Source organism: Hemicordylus capensis, chromosome 4 (genome assembly GCF_027244095.1).
Source record: "Hemicordylus capensis ecotype Gifberg chromosome 4, rHemCap1.1.pri, whole genome shotgun sequence".
NCBI classification, from domain to species: domain Eukaryota; kingdom Metazoa; phylum Chordata; class Lepidosauria; order Squamata; family Cordylidae; genus Hemicordylus; species Hemicordylus capensis.
Genome location: NC_069660.1, coordinates 100,092,008 through 100,119,609, shown reverse-complemented (window position 1 = coordinate 100,119,609; position 27,602 = coordinate 100,092,008). Strand labels below are relative to the sequence as shown.

General features: G+C 42.9%; 1 protein-coding gene across 13 annotated transcripts in view; it reads right to left on the bottom strand.

Moving 5' to 3' along the window:
* The window catches only part of FGGY (FGGY carbohydrate kinase domain containing), a 294,022-nt gene that overhangs the window by 99,276 nt on the left and 167,144 nt on the right, over positions 1-27,602 (bottom strand). For all 13 annotated transcript variants that reach the window (XR_008306941.1, XR_008306940.1, XR_008306943.1 and 10 more), the window contains 2 exons: positions 6,271-6,378; positions 3,918-3,979 (listed from right to left, as the gene is read on the bottom strand). Coding sequence is in view for 7 of the 13 variants with exons in the window: in XM_053249281.1 (XP_053105256.1) it covers positions 3,918-3,979; positions 6,271-6,378 (170 nt within the window). In the remaining 6 variants the exon portion in view is untranslated. The remainder of the gene's footprint in view (positions 1-3,917; positions 3,980-6,270; positions 6,379-27,602) is intronic.

Below are 27,602 nucleotides of genomic sequence, written 5' to 3'. Positions count from 1 at the left end.
TCGGTCACATTGGATGGTAGGTATTGGTGGGCTGCTATCTTCAAATCTCTCCACAGATTTTCTATGGGATTTAGGTCTGGGCTCTGACTGGGCCACATGAGGACGTTCACTTTTTTCTCCTTCAGCCACTGTGTGGTCGATTTTGCTGTGTGCTTTGGATCGTTGTCATGTTGAAAGGTGAATCTTCTGCCCATCCTCAACTGTCTGGCAGAGGGTAGCAGGTTTTCTTCCAGAATCTGACGGTATTTTGCCCCATCCATTTTTCCTTCTACCCTAACGAGAGCCCCAGTCCCTGAGGCAGAGAAACACGCCCACAACAGGATGCTGCCACCTCCATGCTTCACTGTAGCTATGGTGTGTTGTGGATGGTGAGCTTCGTTGGATTTACGCCAGGTGTACTGTTTGGTGTTGAGGCCAAATAGTTCAATCTTGGTCTCATCTGACCATAAGACCTTTTTCCATTTGGCATCAGAATCTTCAAGGTGCCTTCTGGCAAAGCTCAAACAAGCTTTAATGTGGCCTTTCTTGAGAAGTGGCTTTCTCCTTGCGACCCTCCCGAACAAGCCACATCTGTGGAGCGCTCGTGAAATTGTTGTCACATGCACAGAACAACCACTTTTTGCAATGAAGTCCTTTAACTCCTTCAGAGTGGCCATTGGCCTCTTGGTAACCTCTCTTACCAGTTTCTTCCTTGCTCTTCCATCCAGTTTGGAGGGCCGACCGGATCCAGGGAGGATAGCAGTCCACCAACACCTACCATCCAATGTGACCGAACTTGAACAGTTCTGTATGGAGGAGTGGGCAAATATTGCTCCGTCTAGATGTGCAAGATTGATAGAGAAGTATCCCAACAGACTCAAGGCTGTTATTAAAGCAAAAGGTCGTTCAACAAAATATTGACATGGGTGTGTGTGTGTGTGTGATCCTTTTTCAATCTCAGTAATTCTAGTTTTTTGTTTCACTTTTTCTGGACTGTAATTGTGATGTTTTTCAGTTGGATGTTATATGTTGCATTGGATAAGTACAGCTGGTGAAGGGAATTTTCTTTGTGTTTTCATTTCAGGATGTAAGGGAACCAGAATTTAAGGTCTATCAAAGGGGGTGATTCTTTCCTATACCCACTGTAGGTAATAACCAGCACCTTGTATTTTGCCCGGAAATGTATCGGCAGCCAGTGTATTTCTTTCAACACAGGAGTAATATGGTCTCTCCTAGATGACCCAGAGACCAACCTGGCTGCCACATTCTGGACCAACTGCAGTTTCCAGACTATGTACAAAGTCAGCCCCACACAGAGGACATTGCAGTAGTCTAGCCTAGAGGTTACCAGCATATGTACCACTGTTTTGAGGTCATTCGTCTGGCCACCTCCTCAACCTGGGACAACAGGGAGAAATTTGGATCCGGAAGCACCCCCAGACTGCCTACCTGTTCCTTCTGGGGGAGCGTGACCCTATCCAGAACAGGCAGATCAAAATCGTCTCCCAAGTTCTGACCTCACACAATAAGTACCCCCGTCTTATTTGGATTCAGCCTCAGTTTATTATCCTTCATCCAGCCCATTACTACCTCCAGGCATTTAGGGAGGTTATGCCTTCTCCTGATGATATTGACATGAAGAAATAGATTTGGTTGTCATGAGCATATTGATAACATATTGAACCAAATCTCCTGATGAACCCTCCCAGCAGTTTCATGTAGATGTTAAACAACATCGGAGAGAATATGGAATCCTGAGGGACACCATATGAAAGTTCAGATTTTGAGGAACAACAGTCTCCAAGAGGCTCCATCTGGACTCTGTCTGTGAGGTAGGAGCGGAACCACTGCAAAGCAGTGCCTCCCACCCCCAACACACTTAGACATTCCAGAAGGATGCTATGGTCAACAGTATCGAAGGCTGCCGAGAGATCCAAAAGGATCAACAGAGTCACACTCCTTCTGTCAATTACCAATTGGAGATCATCCATCAGGCTGACCAAGGCAGTTTCCACCCCACAGCCCACCAGAAAGCCAGTTTGAAATGGTCTAGATAATCAGTTTCCTCCCAAACTGCCTGGAGCTGGAAGGCCACTGGAGTGTATCATGTGTGACTCAGGATTTTTTGGTGATCTCAGATTGGCACTCTGCCAAACTGACATTTAGCCAAGAGCCATAATCTTAGATCTGAAGTTGGCTTGTCAATGCTAGAGCACATGCACTGGCATGATCTCAGTTTTCACTGAACTGATATGGGTTTGATTGTGTGAACTACAGTACTATAACTATAACTACAATATCTTTTCCCCATCTATCAAGAGTCCCCCAAATCTGGATAAGGCTCTATATTAGTATTAACTTCCTCATTCTGAGAGGCTAACATAAGAAATTCTGAGCTTGATCAAACTCACCTATGCAATTCTCCTCCAGCATTCCTCTACTGAAGAAGATGCAATTAACCTTAGAAAAATGGGTATGTTCTGCCCTAGGTGCTTGAACATGCAAGTATGATGCAATGAGATCGAGATGGAAATTTAAGCTCAACTATACAAATCGCTCCTGGCTTCTCTCCATTCAACATATCTACTAAATGCTCAACATCTACAGAGAAGGAATGGTGAATTTATGGGACTTATTTATTATGTTTGCAGCTATAAACACACTTCATTAAAAGATCATCATCTGGAAAGCATTGTAGAGATGCAATTGGGTACATTCAAATAACATCCAGTACTATAAATCTCTTTGTCAACACATTTCCACCCAGTTTTACAAACTGTTGCATCTCAGATAAGAACAACTGGCCCTTGCTGGCAATTCACGTGCTTCATCATCTTTCCTTATGGTAAGGAAAAATATGAAGACTTGTGTCTGGTGCTCAGGGGATTTGTGATACCAAGTTTCTTGACCAAGGGATGCTAAATGACTCTGCAGTGTCACAAATATTCCTTAGTGTTGATTGTAAAGATTAGATTGCTACAGTGTTGTTTTAAATTTGTGGCATGTGCCCAAGTATTGCTTTGACACACCGGCTTACATGTCCATAGCGTGGCGCAGGGGGGTGGGGCTCCGATAGACATGGCAATGGTTCTGCTCAAGAGGGCAGTGCTGGAATATTGGGCAGTATTGGGAACAATGGAAGTAGCATGTTTCGTGTGATCATGCAAGCAGTCTGGCATTACTCTCTTGTGCAGCACTATCACTGCATCTGTTAAAGCCCTGTAGCAGCATGCACGCAGTTCTGCACCACCCACATTACACTGCAGGACATGTAAGCCAGAGTGTCAAAGCAATACTTGGGGTGATCTTGAATCAATGTCAGCTTTATAATCAATATTTGTGACAACAACTTAATCTTTGTGACAATTTTGCAACTCATCGGCCCACATTCCCTGCAGCTTCACGAGGGCCATGCAGCCCTCAGGGACATATTCCCAGCAGCAAACAGAGTTTTTGCAGGGAGGAGAGAAATGCGTTGAGCTGTAGAGCCATCCTGCAATGCAGCTAGTGTCCCTGCAACAGCACAGCTCTTTTCTATCCTTGTAAAGCTGTAGAGACTGTGGGCCACTGTCTTCAAAGGTAAATGCTCAAAAACTGGATTGATGTGCAAGGTATTCCAGGCTTTCGCATGACTATTTTATGAGAACAAAACAGCTAGGAAAAGCCAACTCCTGTTGACTTCATCATCTCATAAATTGCCATGTGACTCAGACCTCAGGTGGGAAAATGTTCAAAACAAAAATGGGCTGAATTCGGTAATGGTCAGGATGAAGGGCAAGCTTGTAAAGAAAAGGAAAGAAATTAATATGGTGACAGACAAATAGCCCAGCCTGAAGCTCAGTTAAGGTGGAACATTCCAGCTGAACTAGTTTCTAGATTGCAGCCAAAGTGCTGCTTCTAAGACAGACTATAAATGATGAAGAAATAAAGGTGATGACCTGGCTGCAGCTTTTGTTTGTAGTTCTGGGAAAGCAGTGTGTCCTCGGACGACATGATCTATCTGGGCAGGGGGAAGAGAGAGATTAATCTTCATATGAGTTCTTTTTAAAAGATGACGCTTAGGAGTTTTGAATTTTAAAAAATCTAGTTTGCACACAATGCCAATTCTTGTAAAGTTAAAGGAAAGTGATATATTGTATCTTTTCAAACGGCCAAGTTGTATGCGATTACAATGTTAAGACTGTAATCACAATCTTAATTACAATCTTAACATTGTAATCACAGTCTTAACATTGTGACACGGGTCACATGCAGTTTGCCCTCTAACAGGGATTCCCAGATGTTGTTGACTACAACTCCCATAATACCCAAGCAAGAACCATTGCAGCTGGGGATTCTGGGAGTTGTAGTCAACAACATCTGGGAATCCCTGTAAAAGGTAACAATGGTCACATGGACTTGCTTTAGGGCTTACATGCAAGTGTCACTTCACAATGTGCAGACAAATAAGCACCGAATCAAAATGTATTAGTCCACGTTAACAAAGTACATAAAAACTTTTTCACAATTATCTTTTGGCTTGCCTCATCCTCAGTCTAAGCTGCATCACTACAAGCAGCAACTTGTACTGCTTCTACTGCTGTTGTTGCTGGTGCTTCTGAAACATGACGCTCTGTCTGAAAACCTCAGGAGACCCGGTGACTTTAACTGTGCTTTCCATACTATCCCCTCCCTTACTATCAAATACAGCCAGGGCATGCAAGTGCCAGCTAGTATGTTCTCCAAAAAATAAAACTAAAAAGACCTGTCCTTTCAGTTCCTCCAAGTAGAATATAAGTGACTGGGTAATCAAACCAGAATTTGTTTAAAGTCCTTTTTTGAACTCTACCTGTTTCTGTATACTTGAAATAACAATGATCTGTTGTCTAACACAATTGTTTAACCTGAAAGGAAACAGACAAATCAAGTGCCTCTAATTGTCCCTGGAAGGAGGCCAACATGGAACTCAATGGAACTTCAAGAAACTGTTTTTGTGACTGAGGTGCAAATCTTTTAAAATACACCCTTACATGTTCACATGGAATATAATGATGAAGCTCATAGCATTCTGAGTTCCCAAAGGTTATTAAAAAGCAACATATAGGGAAAGTTCGATGATATCATATAACAGACAAGCGCCTTCTGTGATATGGAGTAATATGGCAGAATCAAACAAAGCAATCAAAGCTCATCTTTAGATGAAGATGCTTCCTATGCTGGCCTATAATGAGTAAATCTCTCTGAACATACCTTGAAAAGTTTGCATATATTTCAGATAAAGATTAATGCTACATTTTGGTAATATGATGCTTAAGAGTCATCATCATCATTATTATTTGTTAAATAGCTAAAAATAAACAACAACCCTGCTCTACAAACATACAGTTGGAGACAAGATCTTGCCTGCAAGTTTACAATCTAAATATAAATGTACCATCTATACAATGTATATAAATGTACATCTTCCAGACAGAAAAGCTTAGCATTATATACACACTCATTGTGTAAACATTAAAAAAAATAATTTGAAGATCTTAATGTGAGCTTTGGTTCCGTGTGAAAGTCGCACTAAAAAAGGGAACAAACTGAGACATGTGACTTCCTAAGCTGAACCACCACTACTATCAATAGTTTATTTGTGAAGTTGGCCATCCATGTGGAAGGCTGACGGTGCCAACTGGGGTGCTGGGCACGGCAACCTTGAGCCTCTACTGTCAATAGAGATACTCAAGACTTGCTGAAAAAAAGCTGCCTCGAAGTGGCCTAATTCCAATGCATGCAAATTAGTCTTAGTCACAGCAATTTTCCTGGCAACTGACCCTAGCATACATGCACTAGAACAGAGATGTCTGTGCAAAGAGGAAGTTAAAATGGATCGCCTGCTGCCCTGGACCATTTTTATTTGGCTCTTGTCTCAGGAGCTATTAAAGGGGAAACTATTTTTCTTTAATCTTTCTATCCCAAGCAGAATTCAACCCATAGTCAAAGGCTGTTCTATAACGATGTGGATAATATATACCTACTTTTCATGCCACCTATGACTCCCAAGTTCTACATGCCAATGAATCAGGTCTACACGTAGATCATGTCAAATGTTGCAAAACTTCAATCTACTTATATCCTTATTATAGTTCTACCTAGCTCTCAGTTAATCACTATTAATCAGTAGCTAATTGTGTGTGTGTGTGTGTGTGTGTGTGTGTGTGCATGTGTGCATCATTGTTGTTCAGAGGCTTAACACATATTCTTGCTAACTGACATTTCTGATTCTTTCTATAGAAGAAAACTCACCAGTTTTCCAGTAACACTCACCAGTTTTCCAGTAACACTCTGGCCTCCCTCATTTAGCCAGAACTCTGGCACCATTGCTGAGTAATAGGGTCCCCAAACACCAGGGACAAATACAGGAGACTCACTTATCTGAAAAAGGGAAAGCAAATCTAAGTATAGCCATTTTATTTATTTGTTTGTTTATTTATTTATTTATTTATTATTTGAAGCACTTTCAGATGGGCACTTACATACCACACCGAATATAACTTCTGGGACATGGAGTGTACCTGTTCAGGTTTGTTCTATCTGTACCCTCCTGTAATTGTTGTGGTCTGCTCTATCTGGACACAAGCCTCTCAAAAACGAAGGAGAAGGAGAAGGAGAAGGAGAAGGAGAAGAGAGCAGTTGTCTACAAAACAACAACAAAAACCAGACTTACTTCCGCCCCCACATATAGTCATTGCATTGTTGGACTGCTGTTTTGAAAAAAAAGTCAGGTTTTTCTCTCTTCATTAATGTGACAATTTAAACATGGCTGGACAACATCTGGATGACAAAATCATGTGCCCCCCCCCAGAATGAATGAATAAGGTGTGTCAATCCCAGTCTAAATATCCCATCTGAAAATGCCTTTATTTGTATAGCGCAATCTACACAATTCTTAGCAAAGTAACATAAACAAAAGAAAAGGAAGAAACAACCATTTAAATTTCAACTACAGGCGAAACAAGGAAGTGGGGTAACAAGAGATAAATGTGAGCAATCATTATATCTGGCCTAATTTTGCAAATAAAAACAGGTTGCTCACCTGTAACCTCTGATCTTGAAGTGATCTACTGCCATCATAAGAGTGTCTTCTGTGCTTGCACAAGACCATTCAGGCAGAATTGACTAGCTCCTCAAAGCACTAAGCCCCGCCACATGCTTAGTTTGGGCAGGCTAGCGTTTTCTCCTCAGTTCCTGGAGGACCAACATTGGAGTTCAAATGTTGTATGGAACCAGAGTACAGTTCAACAAGGTAAGTAGCATCTGAAACCCTTAAACATATAGTTTAAATACTTCGCAAACTGCAGCAGGGCCAGCGGGAGGGTCTTATGACTGCAACAGATCACTTCCAGATCAAAAGTAACAGGTGAGCAACCTGTTTATCTGGACCGTGATCCATTGGACTCATAAGAGTGGGTGACTAATGAGCTGTCAGTCTGGAGGCAGGTGTAGTATGCTAAAGTAAGACCCTCTTCAGCACATCCCTCCTGAAAATGGCCTGAGCTGCAGAGTGAAGGTCTAATGTGTAATGCTTTATAAAGGTATGCTCAGAAGACCAGGTAGCTACTGTGCAGATGTCTCTGAGCTTAATGCCTGCCATGTGGGCAGCAGAAGTAGGATAGGCCCTGGTAGAATGGGCTCATATGATCTTAGGGGGCTCCACTTTTTGGTGCCTGTAAGCAGGAAAATCAGCTCCATGATGCAGTGGGAAGGTCTCTGTCTTGAAATTTGGTAACCTTTCACATTACCCTTGTAACCGACAAAAAGATGTGGGTATGCAGGTGTGTACTTGATCCCGTTGAACGATAGTAGGGTCTTGAACTCTGTGGCATATTCCGTCTGGACTATGCAAAAGACCCAACGGTCTGATGTTATGTTGTGCCATGTGAAGGCATGACTTGCCAGCCTGATGTTGGAGGTGGCTAAGAAGGAAGGTTGGAGAGAAGTCTATGGTCGTGAGTCCTGGGCAAGTATCTGGCCCTATCCACCCCCATCACTGTACCTCCAGTGACTGTTGCTGGTGTCTATCTTACATTTATTTTTAGATTGTGAGCCCTTTGGGGACAGGGATCCATCTTCTTATTTATTTATTATTTGGGTAGTATGGAAATAATCAACATCGACAGTTGACGCTGAGCCTTCCAAAGCTTGTAGTCTTGATAATCCGATGGAAGCCCAGGGGAGCGTATCGGTGTGCCTGAGTTGCATCCTCAACCACCTTCATATATCAAACCCTGTGTGGCAGCATAATCTTTTGTGGTCCTCCAGGGGTGTGGACTAGAGGGCTGCAGTGTCAAAAGTTGGCCTGCCATAGAACAGAAAGGCTGAAAGGATGAAGGAGCAGAACTGCTTGACTTCTTCAGTATAGAGAAGGTCATTCCTTTCTCTTTGGTGTAGAGACCATGACTCAGAAAGCTGTAAAATATCAAGCTTGATGGTGTGCTTTCATTAGAGTCCAGCAAGTTTAAAAGGTGCTGGGCATCACCACTCCCTGAAATGGTTTCCATATCATCATAATCGTCATCGATGCTGACGGAAACTGGTGAAGGACGCAAAGCCTGTTGCACTGGATGAGCAGCCGGAGATGGCGATTGTTGCAGCATCATAGCCAGCAAGAGAGAGAGAGTGCTCCTGATGCCAAACAGACAAAATTGTGGTCAGTACCATTCTTGATGTCGAGGTGGATGCTGAAGCTCCACCTGGAATGGACTATCCAGGGCCATGCCTTCTGGGATTGCAGGGCGTGACCAAGACGTCACAGGTGCTGACTGGAGTGTCGTTGGGAAAGGTGTAGCTCGGGATGCAATGGAAGCCTCCTTGGTGGCAGTCGGCGCACCCTTATCCTGATGTTTCTTGTGTGGAGGCACCTCCTCGGCATCGGAACCCCGATGTCAAGACTTGTGTTGCTGATGATGCTAAGAGTCTGAAGGTGGCTTTGGTGCTTTAAATGTGCTGGTGGTGGCTGCCGAGGAAGCTCAAGCCGAGGATTTAGACTGCTCGGTGGCAGTCCCCAACTTTGGCTTCGATGCCGTGCCCGATGTTGACTTCGACACCATACCTGATGTTGAAGGTACGGGAGCATCAACTGGAAACCTAGGCATCAGAGTGATGGGATGGAGCATGTCATTGTAAAGGGCAGCTCTCAGCCGAAAGGCTCTGTTCTTTCTTGTTTGATAAGAGGTGGTTAAGCAAATTTTACAGGTGGAGGTGTTGTGTTCCTCCCCCAAACAAAGTAGACACAAATCGTGGTTGTCTGCTGAAAGGAGTTTAGCATTACAGTGGACACCGTGTTTAAAGGTCTTTTTCCTATCCATAGTGTGATAAAGAAACAAGGGGAAATACTCAAGTAGTGTGAAGTAAAGTCAGCTCCAAGTCCAATCCGAGTTCATAACCGAATAAACTGTCCGTTTGTTCAAAGTACTAAGAATAAGAATAGTCTGGTCCAGTCCGAGTCATAACACATTAAAATTTTTGTTTTTTTTCACAGAAAACTGTTCCTGTCCAAGGAGCTCACTGTCTGAGGTGCTGACACAATGGTGGTCAGAAAGGAACTGGAGAGAAAATGCTAGCCTGCCCAAACTGGGCATGTGCATTACGTGCTTAGCGCTTTGAGGAGCTAGTCAATTCTGCCCGAATTGTCCCACGCAGGCTCAGAACCTGCTCTTATGGATCCAGATCCAGATCTGCTTGTACCAACTGCAGCAGATTAGCATCCAACACAATCAGCTTCTCAGCATGGACATTGTGCTGGATTTGCAAGATCAAGATCTACTGAGACCAAAGAATATTTCATTATTGACAGGAAAATGTCCAATTGCGTAGACTTGATAACAGTGACAGCAAATAAGACAATAAACTAGGGATGAAGTGAATAGAAAATGCTGGCCCACTGCTACACTGGCCCATTTTTCTTCAAAGCCATCCTGGGGAACAAGCGGTATTCCGATTTTGCTTTTTAAAAAAGATATAAACTTCCTCCTGGCTGTCAACCACTCCAACCTCTCCATCCATGTTTAGTATGCATGCTGCAAACAAATGTTGGCAATTGCTTCTCTCACCAGGGTTCTGTGACATTACACAGACTAAAAATTTACTTCTTCTAGATGACGAAGAGCAAGTTTGCTTTGTAATATGGGCACATATGGGGGCTGATGGATGGATCCCTGCCCTGGTTCCACCTTCTCCCAAGTCTGGTTGACACAAGAATGAAAACTGAGGCAAGAACATATACTTTACGTAAGTGATTTAATGCTTTTGTTTCTTACAGGTTTAGCTCTCTTCCATTTCAGCTCAACTGTCAGTGTCCAGCTGGACAATTATCAGTGTCCAGCTGGACAATTATCAGTGTCCACTTTTACAATTCTTGTGGCTGGATCATGCTAAGAGAGGAATGGAGAGGAATGGCAAGGAAAATACCTATGGCCTGCTTCTTCTCATCCTCTCCCCCTGCTTTTACTTCCGGTCCTGATCTCCAGCTCCCTTCCTAGTCTCTCCCTAGCAGCCTCTGCTTCACAGTGCTTGGCTAGGCAGGCAGATCACTGGCCTTTCCTTAGACGTCAGTTCTCCATCTGACCCAATCTTGTCTTTCTTTACTTGGACTCCACAACGATAGCTAGGTCTGGGCTTATCTCCTCAACACTGGACCACAACTGAGTGAGGCTATCCCACTCACAGCTAGCGTAAAATTTAGGAACTAAGTATCTCTGGAACTAAATCTTAAGTATTGGTTTAATGGCATTTGCTGTTAAACAAAGTCACAGTACTAACCAGAATGTCATGATCTGCTTCTTTTCATACGCCTGATTTTATGATCAATTTCCTGAACATAAAGCATTATTTTGTGTAATAATTCTTTGCTTTGTGTTGAATATTCAGAAATTCTTTCTGAACTCCATATAAACCTCCAGCCACTCAAATCCATGTTAATGTAACACAGATACAAATGGTACAGGTGTATAGCCAGTTGAGTTAAACAAGAAAAGTGCTCATAAGCCTACATCAGCTTGAGTTCTAACTGTCCTAGGAATCTGTTTACCCAAATGCAAAGCAATGTATGGGTGGCAGCAGCATGAAATCTGGTTTTACTACTGAGTAAATCTGGTTATTAAACTACTGACTGTTAAGAGTTACTCCAGAATGATCCCAAGAGTAACAAGTCTATTGGTCACCTCAAAATGATAAACTACAAAATTCTATTTATTTTATTTTTTACATTTATATTCTGCTTTTCCTCCAAAGAGCTTAAGTTTATCCTCACAACAACTCTGTGAGGTAGGTTAGGCTGAGAGATACATGACTGGCTCAGAGTCACCCAGTGAGTTTCATGCTTGAATGGGGATTTGAACTCAGGTCTTCCCAGTCCTAGTCAGCCCTCTAACCACTACGCTATGCTGGCTCTTTACTTTGAAGCATCTATCTTTGAAGACTGAATAGCAATAGATCCTACAACTGCTTCAGAGTAAATCTACTCCTTTCCTGAAAGTGAAATTAAACAAAAAATTAAATCCTTCTTCCAGTTATGCTTAGGAACACTAGCTCTAAATATGAATATTTTTTAAATCCACAATGCATTTTCTGAGCAGTTTCAGGAAGGTCTAAATATTATGCATCCTACCTCATTATTTACCACATTCCATAAATTATTATTTCACTGTTCCCAAAGCTGACTGTCCTTCTGCCAACCCTCGAAGGAAAGTCCAATTAAAAGACTATAACTGGCACTTCTGGGAAACCATCAGGTTTTGAATATCTGCAGTCAGGCTTGGTATTTTAGAGGATACCCACAAGAATTTGCCAGGACAGAATATTTCCATGCTGGGCTCATCTCTAGTTACACACTTAGATGTTCATATCGTCTTACTACTGAAATGTCATTTGTATGCATTCCAAAAAACTATCAACAAATGTGTACAGCAATTAGGATCTGTGCATCTGTACATCTGTGAGAACAGACAATGGGTGTGGACTTTTTCTTCTACATAGGGAATGTTCCTTCCTCCTCCCAAAAATTCTACTGGGATAGAAGAAGCTCTGGGATCTGGCTGAGGGCCATTTACTCTTTCCAATACATTTCTACACTTCCAGATGCATCTACACACCCCAGCTTTTCCATTCCCACAATACGTAATCACATTCTTAGAGAGGCTAGCCAACCAGAAACAGATAAATATCTGTCTTCAAAGAATATGGGACATTATAACATCATTTGCAAAATGTTTTGGTGCACTTATGCATGCTCACCATTACACCAAGAGGTAATGCCAAGTTCACTCATTAGAGGCCAGGTCTGCCTGCTTGAATACAATCACTTTCATTCACAAGAATTTCCAGTGGGTTAGCTGTGTTAGCTTAGCAGACAAAACAACAAAATTTTGTGGCGCTTAAAAAAAAAGTAGTATAAGTTCTTGTGGACTAACTTCTGATGAACTGAACTGAAAGTGTATAAGGCAATTAAATTATGGTTAGATTTTAAGGTGCCACAGAACTCTGTCATTTTATATAAGAGCTGCATTACCTGTCAATGTTTCTCAACTTTCCTGTCAATTTGTCTTCAACCATGTCCCCTCTTAGTGTCCACCATCAGCAAAATTGCCTTTAAAACTCTCCTAAATTTTTAAGAAAGCAGTGCAGGAGTTTGGCATGGAAGATGCAGAATGGAAAACTGGCCATTAAGCCTCCAATAATGTTGTTTTTGCACACATGATTTGTACACATGTATACTACACAGTGCCACCTAATGGCGCAGCGGGGAAATGACTTGATTATCAAGCCAGAGGTTGCTGGTTCGTATCCCTGCTGATATGTTTCCCAGACTATGGGAAACACCTATATCAGGGAGCAGCGATATAGGAATATGCTGAAAGGCATCACCTCATACTTTACCAGGCAATGGTAAACCCCTCCTGTATTCTACCAAAGACAACCACAAGGCTCTGTGGTCTCCAGGAGTCGACACCGACTCGACGGCGCACTTTACCTTTACCATGCTATATAGTATCTCTAGATGATGATGATGATGATGATGATGATGATGATGATGATAATAATTCGATTTCTATACCGCCCTTCCAAAAATGGCTCAGGGCGGTTTACAAAGAGAAATAACAAACAAATAAGATGGCTCCCTGTCCCCAAAGGGCTCACATTCTAAAAAGAAACTTAAGACACAAACCAGCAACAGTCACTGGAGGTACTGTGCTGGGGGTGAATAGGGTCAGTTACTCTCCCCCTGCTAAATAAGGAGAATCACCACAGTAAAAGGTGCCTCTTTGCCCAGTTAGCAGGGGATCATAGCTAAACATTTCTGTACCATGTTTAGCTATTGCCTTTACATTGCTTGCTTTGAGCAACCACTGGAGGGTAGGTTGGAGCCTGAAATCAGGACCGGGAGGGACCAGCAAAGTACCAGGACTGATAAACTAGACCAGGAACTGTGGTAAGGAAGCAAGTGGGAGACAATGTCAAAGCCAAGGGTCCAAGCTGAACAGATAACAAGACCTAATCGTGGAATATGAGCTGATAATCAGAGCCAAAGACTCTGAGGGGTCAAGGGAATTGGCAAACAGGAGCCAGGAGCAGAAGACAAGTCGAAAGCCAGGGCCAACAGCAGGGGTCTAGCCAAGCAGGCAAACAAGAACAAGAGCCAAAAAGCCAGGACAGGAACCAGGATCAGAAAACAAACCAGGACCGAGGAGACCTCGAAACTGAGGGAAAATCTGAGCCCAGACAGGATGCCTTTATATACTTTCTGGAGGATTCAATGAACAGCCTGACTGGGCAGGTTAAGACCAGGGCCTGAAAACATGTTCCAGCAAGGCTGTTGTAATTCAGCTGGCTGCCACGTGGGGCAGCAGTATGCAGACTTGCAGATTCCCAACCTTAATTGCAGATTCCTTCCTGAACTGCAGATTGCTCTTGCAGTTTAGGAAGATGCAACCAAACCCAATTAGTTCATTTTTTTAAAACAACCATCATTTTAAATCAGTTAATTTGGTAACACTCATTTTACATGCTCAAATACTTTTCTATGTCTCAAAATGGTGGTCCTAATGGGCCTATTGAAGGGACTTACTTGGCCAGCCCTGTGACATTAGTTACATTTCTTGTACCCCCAGGCCCCAATAAAGACAGGAAACGCATAATTGGAGAAAACTGGGGCCACTTTATTGATATTACAACATAGAACCTGCAACAAGGAACTTAAACTAATCAGAGTGTGGGTACTCCACCCATGTGGGTCAACCTCATAAAGAGGACTGTGCCACAGGAGGGCAAAGGGCTGCGTGTTGATTCAGCCAGACACCAAGTCCTGACATTGTCTAACCATGGAACTTATCCCTGCTGAGGGGAGGGCAGCCTGACCCACCCCAGCCTAGACCACAAAACTCTGAATGGTAAAGCCAAGCCACCCTCCGAGTAGGGGTGTATCCCAGTCCAAGTGCCGCAAAATTCCTTGGCCCCTTCCTGCCTTAAATGGCCCTCCAGCCCAACACCATTACCAAAACAACCCTACACCAAACCCGCACTCTCCTGCCAAGTGTCATGAAATTGTCACTAACTGTTCTTTGTCATGAACCCTGTTACGATCTTTTGGAGCGATCTGGTTACGGTTGCTGCCGGTTCGCCTGGTAGTGTGTGCTGGTGGCGACCCGAGACCAGGCCTTCTCTGTGGCTGCCCAGGGCTTTGGAATATGCTCCCTGCTGAAATAAGAGCATCTTCTTCTCTGTTTGTTTTCAGAAAGAACCTCGAGATTTACCTGTTCTTACAGGCTTTTAATTAGAATTAATTTAAATAATTTGTTTTAATAAGTGTTTTATGCTCTTGTTTTTATTGTGTTTTGTGGATTTTAATCTGTGACTTCCAAATTGTTTTAAATTTTGTACACTGCCTAGAGATGTATATATCAGGTGGTATAAAAATATGATAAATAATAAATAAATATAAGTGAACAAAGATCCTAAATTAGAGTGGAAACCTTATCATCAAATTCAGTGAGAAGTCAGTGAAAAAAGGCCACACCTAGTGCCAATCAGGTACGACCCCAAAAAATCCTACTTGGCCTCAGATGGTGACTAGATAACCCTCACTGAGAATGGGATGGGCAGGTGAGTGCCTTGCCCGAGAGCAGATATTATTAAAGCCTGCTGCTTATACAGGTACTACCCACTCCTCATTAGCCAGCCTGTATCTCATGCGGGGGGAGGCCAGATAACAGCTTAATTGGCTGGCCCAAACCACATGCCAGGGGAGGCAAGATGGCATCCCCTGTGTCTGTCTATGGAGCTGGGAGCACAACCCTGTCCCCCACTCTACTGCAGGTTCGGTAGCGGGGAGCGGCATTTGCTTAAACCGTAGGTCATCACAAAGCAAGACTTGCCACGAAAACTACTTATCTACAAATGTCGGCAAATACCACAGGATAAGCAAATTAAGATAGCCAATTTCAGTTATTACACTATAATCATCATCAGAAGCATAGCATAGCAAAGCAGAAGTATTGTAAGTTTCCCCCCCTATCTTCTAAGAAAAATGAAAGATGACAGCAGAAATTCCTGCTTAACTCTTCTCCTCTAGTTGTTGAGATTTTGTATGAGATCTGGCCAGTCAATCCTCTCCCGATTCTCAATTCCATATACATGTACAAACTTTTGATTAAGATCTTATAATGTTATCTCTCATGAATGTTAATGTATAATTATGTTTTATTGCTGAAATTAATTATGTGTTATTGCTAGCTATACTGAGCATCTCTCCATGAGTTGAATGGTAAGATATAAACAATTTAAAGACTGAATAATAAAAGAGTCACTGTCTAAAGTGGCATCTTAAATTTAGCAGGCATATAGAAACTGTCAGTTCCAGTATAGTGTTCCGCTCAGGGGCTTTTCCTGGCATCTACCTAGTGTTTCTTTATAGGGTTACTAAAAATCAATGCGGGGGGGGGGAGGATGTTTTTGATTCAAATAGGATTTTAAAAATTTAAATCAGTTTTTTTAAAAATAATAAAGTCATAAAGAACCTAGTCAAAAATATCTTCATGAATATTAATCATAACTTCTAATTATATTTTATGAACATGTTAAGAGAACTATATGGAGATGAGAGATCAGGCCTGATCAATCCTATTCTGCAGGTGGCGTACATCCAGCACACTCACAAGCTAAGTTCAGACGTACTGGAAAACTGGAGGTCCCTTCACCTCTGGTTTCTGAAGCCAGAAATCTGAACTCAAAAAGGGACCTGCAGTTTCCCTTCCCAAACTTCATTCTGTACTTTTGATTAGAGGGGAGTTTCACCACCAGTTTAGCAGTGATGGCATTATGTTTGAATGCTGGCACCGCATTTTGGGCCAACAGGACTGGAGTTGAGGGAGGAGGCCACCCAATTCTGGCCCAACTGGCTTTATAGGCTGTCCTTCTGTCAAGAAGGACAGCCAACACAGCTAGCTCACCCGGCTCTCTGCAGTCTCAGTGACTGCATAAAGGCCCCTCTCTCCAATATCCAAATGTGGCTGGAAGAGCAGGGGACCACAGAACCACAGGTCCAAGCTACGTCTGAACCTGACCACACAGTCAAGCCCTTGCTCCCCGCCACCACCAAAAAAGTGCAAAGGCAAAGAAGGTAAATGAATAAATAGAGGATTTGGGGGAATGAAGAATATCTGAGCAAGGAGGAAGTCATCTGGATATAAATGTACAGGATGAAGAGGGGAGGGGAATAGAAAGTGAAAGCAAAAGTGAACAGAACATATTCATGCATTCCTGAGGGAAAATTTTCCAAGTGTATCCTCCATTGTTGAAGGGAAACACCTATCATGGAAGCAGGCTATAAGAGAAACCCCATATGGGAATGTTTTAATGAAGTTTCTGTGGCACACCCAGTCATTTGGGAGCCCGCCCCCTCCCCAGTCATGATGGTGGTGGTTACACACTGTTTTTTTTTAAAAAAACGCATGTAAGCAGAGAGGCGAGAGGCTGTCACTTGGGAGGAAGGAGCAGAGCTGGACGGAACTCGCCATGTCCCATCCCAGACGGAGGGTAACAGGGGGAACTCTCCCCTCTTCACTCTCTCTGCAATGGCCACCGCTGTGCCCCACCCCACCCTCCCCCCAGATAAACATCTCCTTAAAGGGGAACTCTTCCCTCCCTACCCCCCCTCCCTGCAGTTAGTACCACCGCCGCGCAACAGCAATTTGTTTTGTTGAAGTAAAGGTGTGCTGGAGCCGCCTGACAGGGTGGGTACAGGGACAGTGGCCAGGCGGTGCAGTGTGGCTGCAGGAGGCCCCCTGGACCTTTGGAGGCCCCCCGGACCTAGGAGACCATGGGCCACAGCCACAAGGTCTGGGGGTAAGTGAACCTCTGGGTAAGACAGGCATGTGTGCAAAATGCAAATAGTGCAACAAAGAAATGCAAGGCCTGTTTGCCTGAATTAAACAGCATTATGAGAAGTGTGTACCTATTATAGTGTGTGTCTACCTTCTAAATATGAAACCTACATCTATCTCTAACTATGTATTAAGGTTATATTAGACAAAAATAATGTACTTCTATAGAAAATCATGATTAAACAGAATCTTCCTAAGTAGTGATTTAAATTGTGATTTAAATCATTAAAATTGAGTCCTTTTGTGAAGCAATTTAAATTGTGATTTAAATCACGGTTTAAATCAAATCAACTCTGTTTCTCTCTAGACTTTTAGTCCCCTTGGGACAGGAAACCATCTTCTCAAAATGCTTTAAATAGCAAAAGGAATGAGAATGCTTTAAAAGCAATATATATTCTAAATATATACTCTATATATTTTTGTTTAAAAGCAATATATATTCTAAATAATAATATTCCAGCAAACTGTTTCTCCTAAAGACCGGTTAGAGTAAGCATCAATTGAAAATTTCACCTCCTACTGCCTCTGGACTACCATGTCCCAGTTTTTGCTTTGTTCTTTTCAATTATGGCAGTGTTCAGGTTGAACCTAAGCTGTTGGAATTTATCTTCCAGATGTATCCACAGCAATTGACATTCTATTGCTTTTTCACAACACAAAGGTTCAGAACTTTGGGGGAAAGCAATCATGGTAGGACCCTGGTTCATGCACTTCTCATGGGGGACTACATTATTTAGCAAAAATGGCAGAATTCTTCTATGGTTAGAAAATGCTTTGTGGCTGATCGTTCTTCGTGTGAAAGCCAATTAACCCACAACATGACTCCACAGATTACTTTCGGTTCAGAGATAGAAATTCTAGTAGAAATTCAATGCTTTCTAGTAGGAGGAATACATTGAAAAAAGAAAATCTGGGGCTATTCACACAACTGTACACGTGGTCAGGCAGGGAGGCAGGGTTCAACCTACCTTCCCCCAGACAACCACTCTGAGCCCTTGTGGCATGCAAGGAATGCACCCACATAATCAATGCTGCCGAGAGCAGTGTGGATGACTATCTGAACTTTTCCCAGCAGCACAAGAAAACAGAGGCTGGGACTTCTTGTCTCAGCCTCCAAGAATCCCACAGTGCACGGTGTGCAATGCACTGGGGGATTCCCCCAGGGGACAGGTACACAATCCCAGGAGCCGGGTTTAGGGCACATTTGTGCCCTTAACCTCAGCTAAGAGCGGGGCATTGGTGCTGGGTTTAGCACCACAGCACCACCAGGATGCACATGGATCGTGGTGGTTCTCATGGGCAGCCAAGCCCAGGTTTGGCTGCCCATGAGAACAGCCTGTGTGAGAAGATTTAACCTCAATCTGTACTCCCTGTAAGATTTATATTAATATGTAAGATATGTAAACATTATAGAGCAATTAGAAACAAATGAAATGATGGATCCAGTTTAACAGTATTCAGCTGTGATGCAACTGCCAGAGGGCAGGGTTTGTTATGAATAAATCATCTGGATGATATACAGTCCTCCATTCAACCTCGGCATGCCCTACTAAAAATCAATTAAAAACTCCCTAGGATCAGAACACTCTAGCAGTACATCAGATAACTGGAACACACAAAATCCTAAACAGCTATATAATCTATAGTTCTATGCAACAATAAACTGCAGAACCAAAGGACGAGTTCAACTTGTGACGGCTAATGACTGAAATGTATATACTGTATTCTAGGGTTTGAAAAATCAAAACACAATTGCACAAGTTTACATAAAGACAAGCAGGTAAGAAGCTTCCTTTCCTTTCAGTGAAGCTAAGCTCATCTGTGGTTTTTAACACCATCTTCTGGTGCAGATAGCAAGTGAAACCTATCACCTTCCCGTCAAGATAAAAGCTTTGCTTTATTGTGGGTTTTCAAAAGTAAAGAGAAGTTCCTACAGAAACATCTGGAGAGGACAAACATTTCTCTCCCTCTTGCTCTCTCTCTCAGACAGACAGACAGACAGACAGACACACACACACACACACACACACTCGTGTCAAGGATCAGTGCTGGGAATCGATGGGACAACCCCCCCCCCCCCACCAGAGCTTTTGTATTTGCACCTTCAAAGCCTGGTGTGGTCCCATCCAACCTTGCATCTCCACTTATTCTGATTTGCTTGCCACTCGGTCTGCCTAACACCTTGGGATATTTGGGAAGTGTTTCAACTGTTTGCTCCATTGCATAAAGAAAATTACTTGTTGTTATGCTGTGAAGGATTCAAGCACTTTCCCTCCAGCTAGCATATCTGCAAAGGGGGGATCCAAGTGGGCTGCTCTTCAGTGCCGGGGCTGTTTTATTTAAGTAAAAAAGGATAAGTGAATATCAGCACTTTTCAAACCCTATGTATAGATTTTAAAAGATAATGTTCAAGTTGTTCATGGCCTATGACTTGCCAGTGATAAAAGGACACGAATGTATAGAGTCTTTATAATTAATGTGGATTTATACCATAGCTCACAATTTCATTCACATGGCCATAGGGGCTGGGGGAGAACTGGGGGGAAGGCAGGAGCCTACTTACCTTCCCCCAGACGACCTCAGTTGCTCCCAGGCCCCACTTACCTGCACATTCACACGATTGGCCGGGCAGTGAGCAGCGTGGTAATCCAGAGCTGGGAGAAAGGACGCCCAGCCAACAGGAATCCCACAGTGAACCGCACAAGCAGTGCGTTGCATTGGGCAAGTTCCTGCTGCCGGGTTGCTCCTTTCCTCCCACCGCCACCCAGCTATATGGTCTCAATGTCTGTTGGCAGCCCAAAAGGAGTTGCGGGCAGATTGAGCATCCACACGACTGGGCCATGAGGTAGGAGGTACACACGTGTCCTCCTACCTCACTTTCAGCTCAGGTTTCAAACCTGAGCTAACTGGTGGAGGACTGCCAGGACTGGAAGTGATCCCAGCACTTCTCACGATCAGCCTTACCCAGGCTAGCACTGCCCTACCTGGGTAGGGCTGGTCATGAAAACGACCTCCTTGTTTTGAAGCTGTGCAGATTGTTTTTCCAAGCACAGTTGTCCATCCATGAATACTTTTAGTTTTTAGACACATTTAGGGTTCCATTCAATTTCTCATTAGTCAGTTGGCATAAATATCACCCTTGGGTTCTGTATTCACAGTAGCTTGCATGGATCGAAATCTCCGCTCAGCATTTTTAGTGCACATTGTCAAGTGTGCTACACAAACAAAAAAGAGACTGTTAAGGCATCCCTACTACAGAGGGTAAATATTTCCACTCTGTATTGATTAGAACACTCTCATAATTCTATATTAATTCATGCATTTCATTCCAGATTAATTAACCTGTAATTCCTGACATCACGCTGGGATATTCTTACAATCCTTAACAGATTTATAGCAAGAAACAGACTTTCAAAATGATCTTTGAAAGCATAGATTAAGTCCTTACAGTTTGCTTTTTAGTCAAAATCCATCAATTACTGCAGGGGTTCCCAACCTTGGATCCCCAGATGTTGTTGAATTACAGCTCCCATTATCCCCAGCCATAGTGGCTGAAGGCAGCATCTGAAGCCACAAGGTTGGAGACCTCTGCGTTACTGCAGTGAAGTGTGAGGCATCTCATGATTTGGTTCCATGACACTCTGGTAATGTCTGCAAGTAGAAGCTTAAGTGAAGTACCTCCTTCCCTATGCTCTGGTCCGATGTAACAATGTTTAGATATTCTGGTATTTCCTTCAGCATCCAAAGGCTGGACAGCACTGGTAAGATTAGCAATAATGGAGTCAAGGCCTCCACTATGACCAGATTTCCCAAATGTTATCAAGGTTAAGTGGAACCAGAATGCATGAAAATAGTTTTTTTGGCAGTTGCCTCACCTCCTTGGTAGATCTATCTGTCCTGGACTTATACTGTGCAGAACACATTCAGTTGTATTCATGAGTGACTAATTTAGATTCAGTGGTCTTGTAAGCAACTCCTTACTGATATAAAGCAAGAACACTTTCTGACATGATAATCTCACACAAAGGTGTTAAGACAAATATGAATGGTACTTGGATGAGTGGTTTAGTAACACAATTCTTTGAGGGGATACTTCAACGAAAAGAGAGAACATTTATTTTTATTTATTTATTTATTTATTTGATTTGATTTGATTTGATTTGTATATCACCCTTCCAAAATGGCTCTGGGCGGTTTAGAATTAAAACAAACCACTAAAACAGTAAAGAGCTAAAACAAATTAAAAAACAACAATTAAATTAACAATTTTAAAACATTTTTAAACAATTAAACAATTACAGTGATTAAAAACCCTGAAATTGGGTTTTAAATTTTAAAATAAACCAGATATTAAAACCCCCAAAATTTAGGAAGCTGAGAAAGCTTGGGTGAAAAGATGCGTTTTCAGGTGTTTTTTGAAAATTACCAGAGATGGGGAGGCTCATATCTCAGCAGGGAGCACATTCCACAATCCTGGGGCAGCGACCGAGAAGGCCCATCTTGGTGTAGCCTCCAAATGAGTTGGTGGTAACTGGAGACGGACCTCCTCAGATGACCTCAATGGGCGGTGGGGCTCGTAGTGAAGAAGACGATTATATACAGCTCTGCACCCTATTAATACTTGAATTTACTTTTCAGGTAATAACAAAGTTATCAAATGGCATCAGGATAAGGAGTTAAGAAAGTCTACACCTCTGGCTTATGGAGCAGGTGATGGAGTAAATTCCATTAAATTCACAGTTCTATAACACTGCATGCACTGGCGAGACCTTGCTTCTTATTGCTTCCAGTTGGTATAAATCTGAGATCTTACTTCTAACTGGTAAAATTCTAAGGCGGCTAGTCACACGAGTGAGCAAAACTGGGCTGAGGGAACCCAGCCCAGTTTTGCTTGCTTGTATGAACCACTAGGATTGCACCTGATCCCGGTGGCTACACAGCGGCAAATCCATCAAAGTAGCCACCTCCTTAAATGAGGTTAGGGGACTGAGTGCTCCCTTAACCTCGTTAAATTGATTGTGTGTTAACCACGGCTGCTCACAGCCATGGTGGGCACATTGGGGGGGAGGGGGGCTCCCAGTAATGCACTGTGCACTCGTGCAGTGCATTATTGGGGCGGGGGGGGGGCACTGCATAGCGGCGCTTTCCTGAGCCTGACCTGCAGAGCGGCCAAGTGAGGCAGGTGGCTGATCTGCCCACTCAGGGATGGAACACCGATCATCTGCAGAGATTTTAAGGTAAACCCTCTTTCCCTGCAGTTAACCCTGAAACTCATAAGAACATAACAGCCCTGCTGGATCGGGCCCGAGGCCCATCTAGTCCAGTATCCTGTTTCACACAGTGGCCCACCAGATGCCACTGGAAGCCTATAGCAAGAGTGGAGGGCATGCCCCCTCTCCTGTTGTTACTCCCCTGCAGCTGGTACTCAGAGGTATCATCTCACTGATCGTGATTATAGATTAATAAAGGCAAGTCAAAATATAGCTTTAAAAAAAGTTGCCATCTTAATGCCATAAAATAAGTGAAATAATTGTTACTGGCCCAACTAGTAGCTTAACAATTCTGAAAACCTTTCAAGACTCTTCTTTAACATGAGCAATCAGAACAAAGCAAAATAATATTCTAGATTTCAAGTTTAGGCTGTTGGTCACTTCAGTTTGGTAAAATACAAGAATTTATCCATCTTACTGAAGTTAACCATTTTAATTTCTTTGATTATTCTCTGAACCTTTATTATAAATGAAGATTCTTGTAAGTCTTCAAATCATAACTAAATGATCCCTCCCTTTCCCCCTCATATTCATCATACTCATCATGATTTGAATTGGGTTTTAAACACATATTGGGCATAGGCAGACATGTACCAATGGCCTTATACATGAAAAATGTTCCCACTCCTTTTATTTCTAAGGATAATACTTTATGGAGATGGATACTTATCTCTTTCATTTCTTAATTAATTTTAAAGCTCTGTGATTTCCAATTGATGCAAGAAAGACTTTTGTCATGTAGTTTTAGGTCATCACATCTTCCCTGGGTGTTGTTGTTTTTTTCCAAATTGTTTCATTTAATGAAATTGTCTGGGTACAGAATAACCTTCGCCCCTCCAGTATTTACAATGTCGCCTGCCATGAAATGGAAGCAGAGAGCTTTGATAAATGGACACAAGGGTTGTCTGGGTACACTTCTACAAGCAGAGTTGTGTTGTGTACTGAAATGCCTTTTTGTACTCTGCTAAATCCGCCACTTATAAAAGACTCTGCCGCACATACTAGAAACTCTATATGGAGCAGGAACAGTATATGCCTGCTAGCAGAGTTTCCAGATGTCTGTTATATTAAATGATTTTTTTTTTTTAAACTAGGATACTTCTCCTTGCAGGACATGACAGCTCCACAGACCCTTATATCATCATTTACTTTAGAATATACCAAACCAAATCAAATTTACTGAGCAGAAATGAAAACTTTAACACTTAATTTCTTTCTTGCATTTCGTATTGAATTCTGGACCCATTATTTTTATTGCTCCATTCTTTCTGACAAATGCTATCCAGTATTACCAGACAGTACCCTAACAGAATGTTTCTGTGTGTAGATACTATCTATATGCTTTGCTGTTAAAAGATCAAACTCCAAAACATCCAATTTGGGCAAAACAGTCAGATATAATTACTTTCTTTTTTCTATTTCCAAATTGCAAGATAGCCAAAACCAGGTGGCTTACTGGAGAGCACTCTCAAGCACTGAGTAGACTCCATACACTTGGCTGACAGAGGGCTTTAAACATGTTCTGCATAAAGTCTGAAAGAGCCTACATGAGTACAGTATGTGTGTAGGCTCTGTAAGTACAATTTTGGACTCTGCCTATTCAAGATTCCACAATAATGTGGACAAAGCCTATGCACGGACAGTTTGTACAAGTTTCAGCACTTTCAGACTTTATGTAAAATGTGTGTTGGAGCAGCAGACATCCCCTTGTATGCACATTCAAACATTCAATACCTGGCATCTCCAGGTAAGGCTGGGAGAGAACCTGCCTGAAAGCTTGAATAGCCTCTGCCAATCAGAGCTGACTATACTAAGCTAGATGGACCTATGGTCTGACGGTGTAAGTCAGCTTCCTATGTTCCTATGTCTCAACAGAACTTCAGGACTGAACAAGGAGGCTATCCCTTATTAAAGGTAATGGCACTAGCAGCAAGGATTTCAAAGACATGCATGCTAAACAGGAATCTTCCATTCTATCAGCCCCACATAGGACTGAACCCTTAATTATGGTCATCCCAGTAGAAACAGAATATACTCATGACAAAGCCTATATTTAATTAATGCATTCAGAAATCTCTGCCAGGGTTTAGGGAGGCCCAAAAGAGAATAAGAAGTAAACAGTACAAGGGTTCAGAGAAGGACGGACTATAAAGTAAAATCTTCAGCTTCCTGTTTTTATTTACATCTCAGGCTTTGTGGTTTTATAACTTTGCCAGCAAGTACTCTGAGTTCCAGATACAAAGCTATACATGATTATTCATCACTGATGTTGGAAAGTTTATTGTTTGCATTAGAGAAGAGGTTAAGATTTTTTTCAAAGGCCAAAACTTTTTTACAATCTTGCAAACTCTAGCAGTTCATTATTTCACTGGTGTTTTTTTTTAAAAGAAAGACCAGCATTAAAATAAAATGAATAATCCTGATCAGCATTTTCTCAAAATCAATGCAATATTTGAAACCGTAGAATATTTGGTAAAGGTTTTTAAGTGATTGACCCCTGGGTACAAAACCTTTGTATTCCCTCTCTGAATATAGTCTCTGAATGGCTAGTGAGAGACAGCAGAAGAACTTTCAATTTAGACATCACACCAAACCATGGTTTGAGCATCCAAATGCACAGGAAAACTGTGGCTTAGAGCTGCTTTTCTGTTCATGCACCAGTTCAAACAATATGACTGGCAGTACATGTGACAATACACCTGACAGGACATCCTCCAAGGACATATCATCACTTGTAGGTACTATTCATCCAAATGTTTATTCAAGTATTTGGAGCATGTGTTTAGGAGCCATTTGGATGAAAAGTCCCCATATGTGATAAAGTGATTTGGTGGAAGGGCATTGGATCATCCATGGAGGACATCCTGATGGGCACACTTTCAGTGCACCTACTTCCTGTTCACCTGTGCTGCTGGCCGTATCATCTGAACCAGCCCTTTGTTTTTCATCAACTTACAGTTCTCATTTCTATGGAGCAGGGGCCTCCAGAGTAAGGCCCCAGGTAGCTGCCTGACATATAGCATCCAGTGGGACTGCCCGATCAAAGGCCACAGAGGCCGCCATGGACCTAACAGAGTGTGCCTCAACCATAGCAGGCAACTGCTTATGGACCAATTGATAACAAAGTTCAATAGTGGAAACTATGCATCTAGACATGGACTGGGCTGAAACTTGTAGACCTTTATGTGGCCCATCATATAGAACGAACAAGGAAGGAGATTTCCTCCAATCAGCAGATATCTGAACGTAGAAGGATAACGCCCCTACGAATGTCCAAACAGTATAGCCATCTTTCTGGATATGATGAAGGATTTGGAAAAAACAAGGGCAAAGTGAGCGGGGACAAACGATCACACATGGACACTACTTTGGGCAGGAACTGGACATCCGACCTTGTCCTTATAGAACTGAAGGTACGGCTGGTCAGCCCTCGGGGCCCTCAACTCACTGACCCTCCTGGCGGAGTTCATGGCCACCAAAAAGGTGACCTTCCAGGTCAGAAGATAAGGATCAATTGAAGCCAAGAGCTAAAATGGCAGCCGTAGCAGGCCAGCCAATACCACTGACAGATTCCAGGTTGGCAACATGACAGGATAGTCTGGGAACATATGAGTCAAACCTTTCAGAAAACTTTTTACCACCAGATCTTTAAACCATGAAGCCCAGTCAGCGGGGGAACATGCCACAATGGCAGCCAAATATACCTTAAGGGATAAAAGCTTTAAACCAGATTCCTTAAGAGACAACAGATAATTACATATATCTTGAACAGATGGATTAAAGGCATCAAAGTTATGCAGTACAGCAAAGGAACAGAAATGATCATATGATTGTGATCATATGATTTCCGTGTGGACTGTTTTCTGGCAGCAACCAGAACTTCTCTAAATCTCAATGGGAAGTCGGCAGGACCTTCCATGACAGCAGATGGAGGGACCAAACATCTGGGTGAAGCACCCGTCTCTTCTCCTGTGACATCAGGACTTGCTGGGAAGGCAGGCATTTCCAATCCACCTCCAAGCACCTCAGGACCGGAAACCAAGGCCTCCTGGGCCACCATGGGCCAACAGGATTGCCCTGGCCCAATCCACCCTCAGTTTGCCCAGGACCCTCAGAATGAGGGGAAATGATGGAAACACATACAGAAGGGGGCCTGTCCACGATAGGATAAAGGCATTGCCCAGAGAGCCCTCGCCTTCCCGTCTCCTGGAGCAATAGAGGGCACATTGCCCCGGGAAGCAAATAGGTCCAGTGATGGGACTCTCCAGTTTACAAATATGTCTCTGAGAACACCTTGGTGTAAAGCCCGCTCGTGGGAGACCACCGTCAATCTGCTCAGCGTGTCCACTTGGACATTCAGCGCACCCTCTATATGAACTGCCTGAGGCGATACCGCATGTGACACGCACCAATGCCAAAGGTCCAGAGCAAGATAGAGAAGGCTTGTCGAGGACATGCCTTCCTGTTGATTGACATAGGCTTTTGCCATTGTATTATCTATTTGTATTATCACTGAATGACCCCCAATCAGGGCAGGAAGTCTTTGAGAGCATTGAAAATGGCCAACAGTTCCAGATAATTGATGTGTTGTGTCCTCTCTTTGGGGGACCAATGTCCACTCAGATGAAGTCCTTCCAGGTGTGCCCTCCAACCGAGCTCCAATGCATCTGACGTGACCACCCAGCAGGCTCAAGGAGCCTGAAAGGGAGTACTGACACTCAAGTGCCGAAACTCCATCCACCACTCCGCCATCACCCATACCTATCGAGGGTGCATGTGTTCTAGATGGCCCGGATCCCGAAGGGGATCAAACACATCTAAAAACCACCTCTGAATGATACACATTCGAAGACACACTTGAGGTAGCACGTATGTACTCGCTGCCATGTGACCCAGCAGGCGCTGTATGGAGTACATAGTCTGTAGGCCACTGGCTAGGAAAGTGGCCACC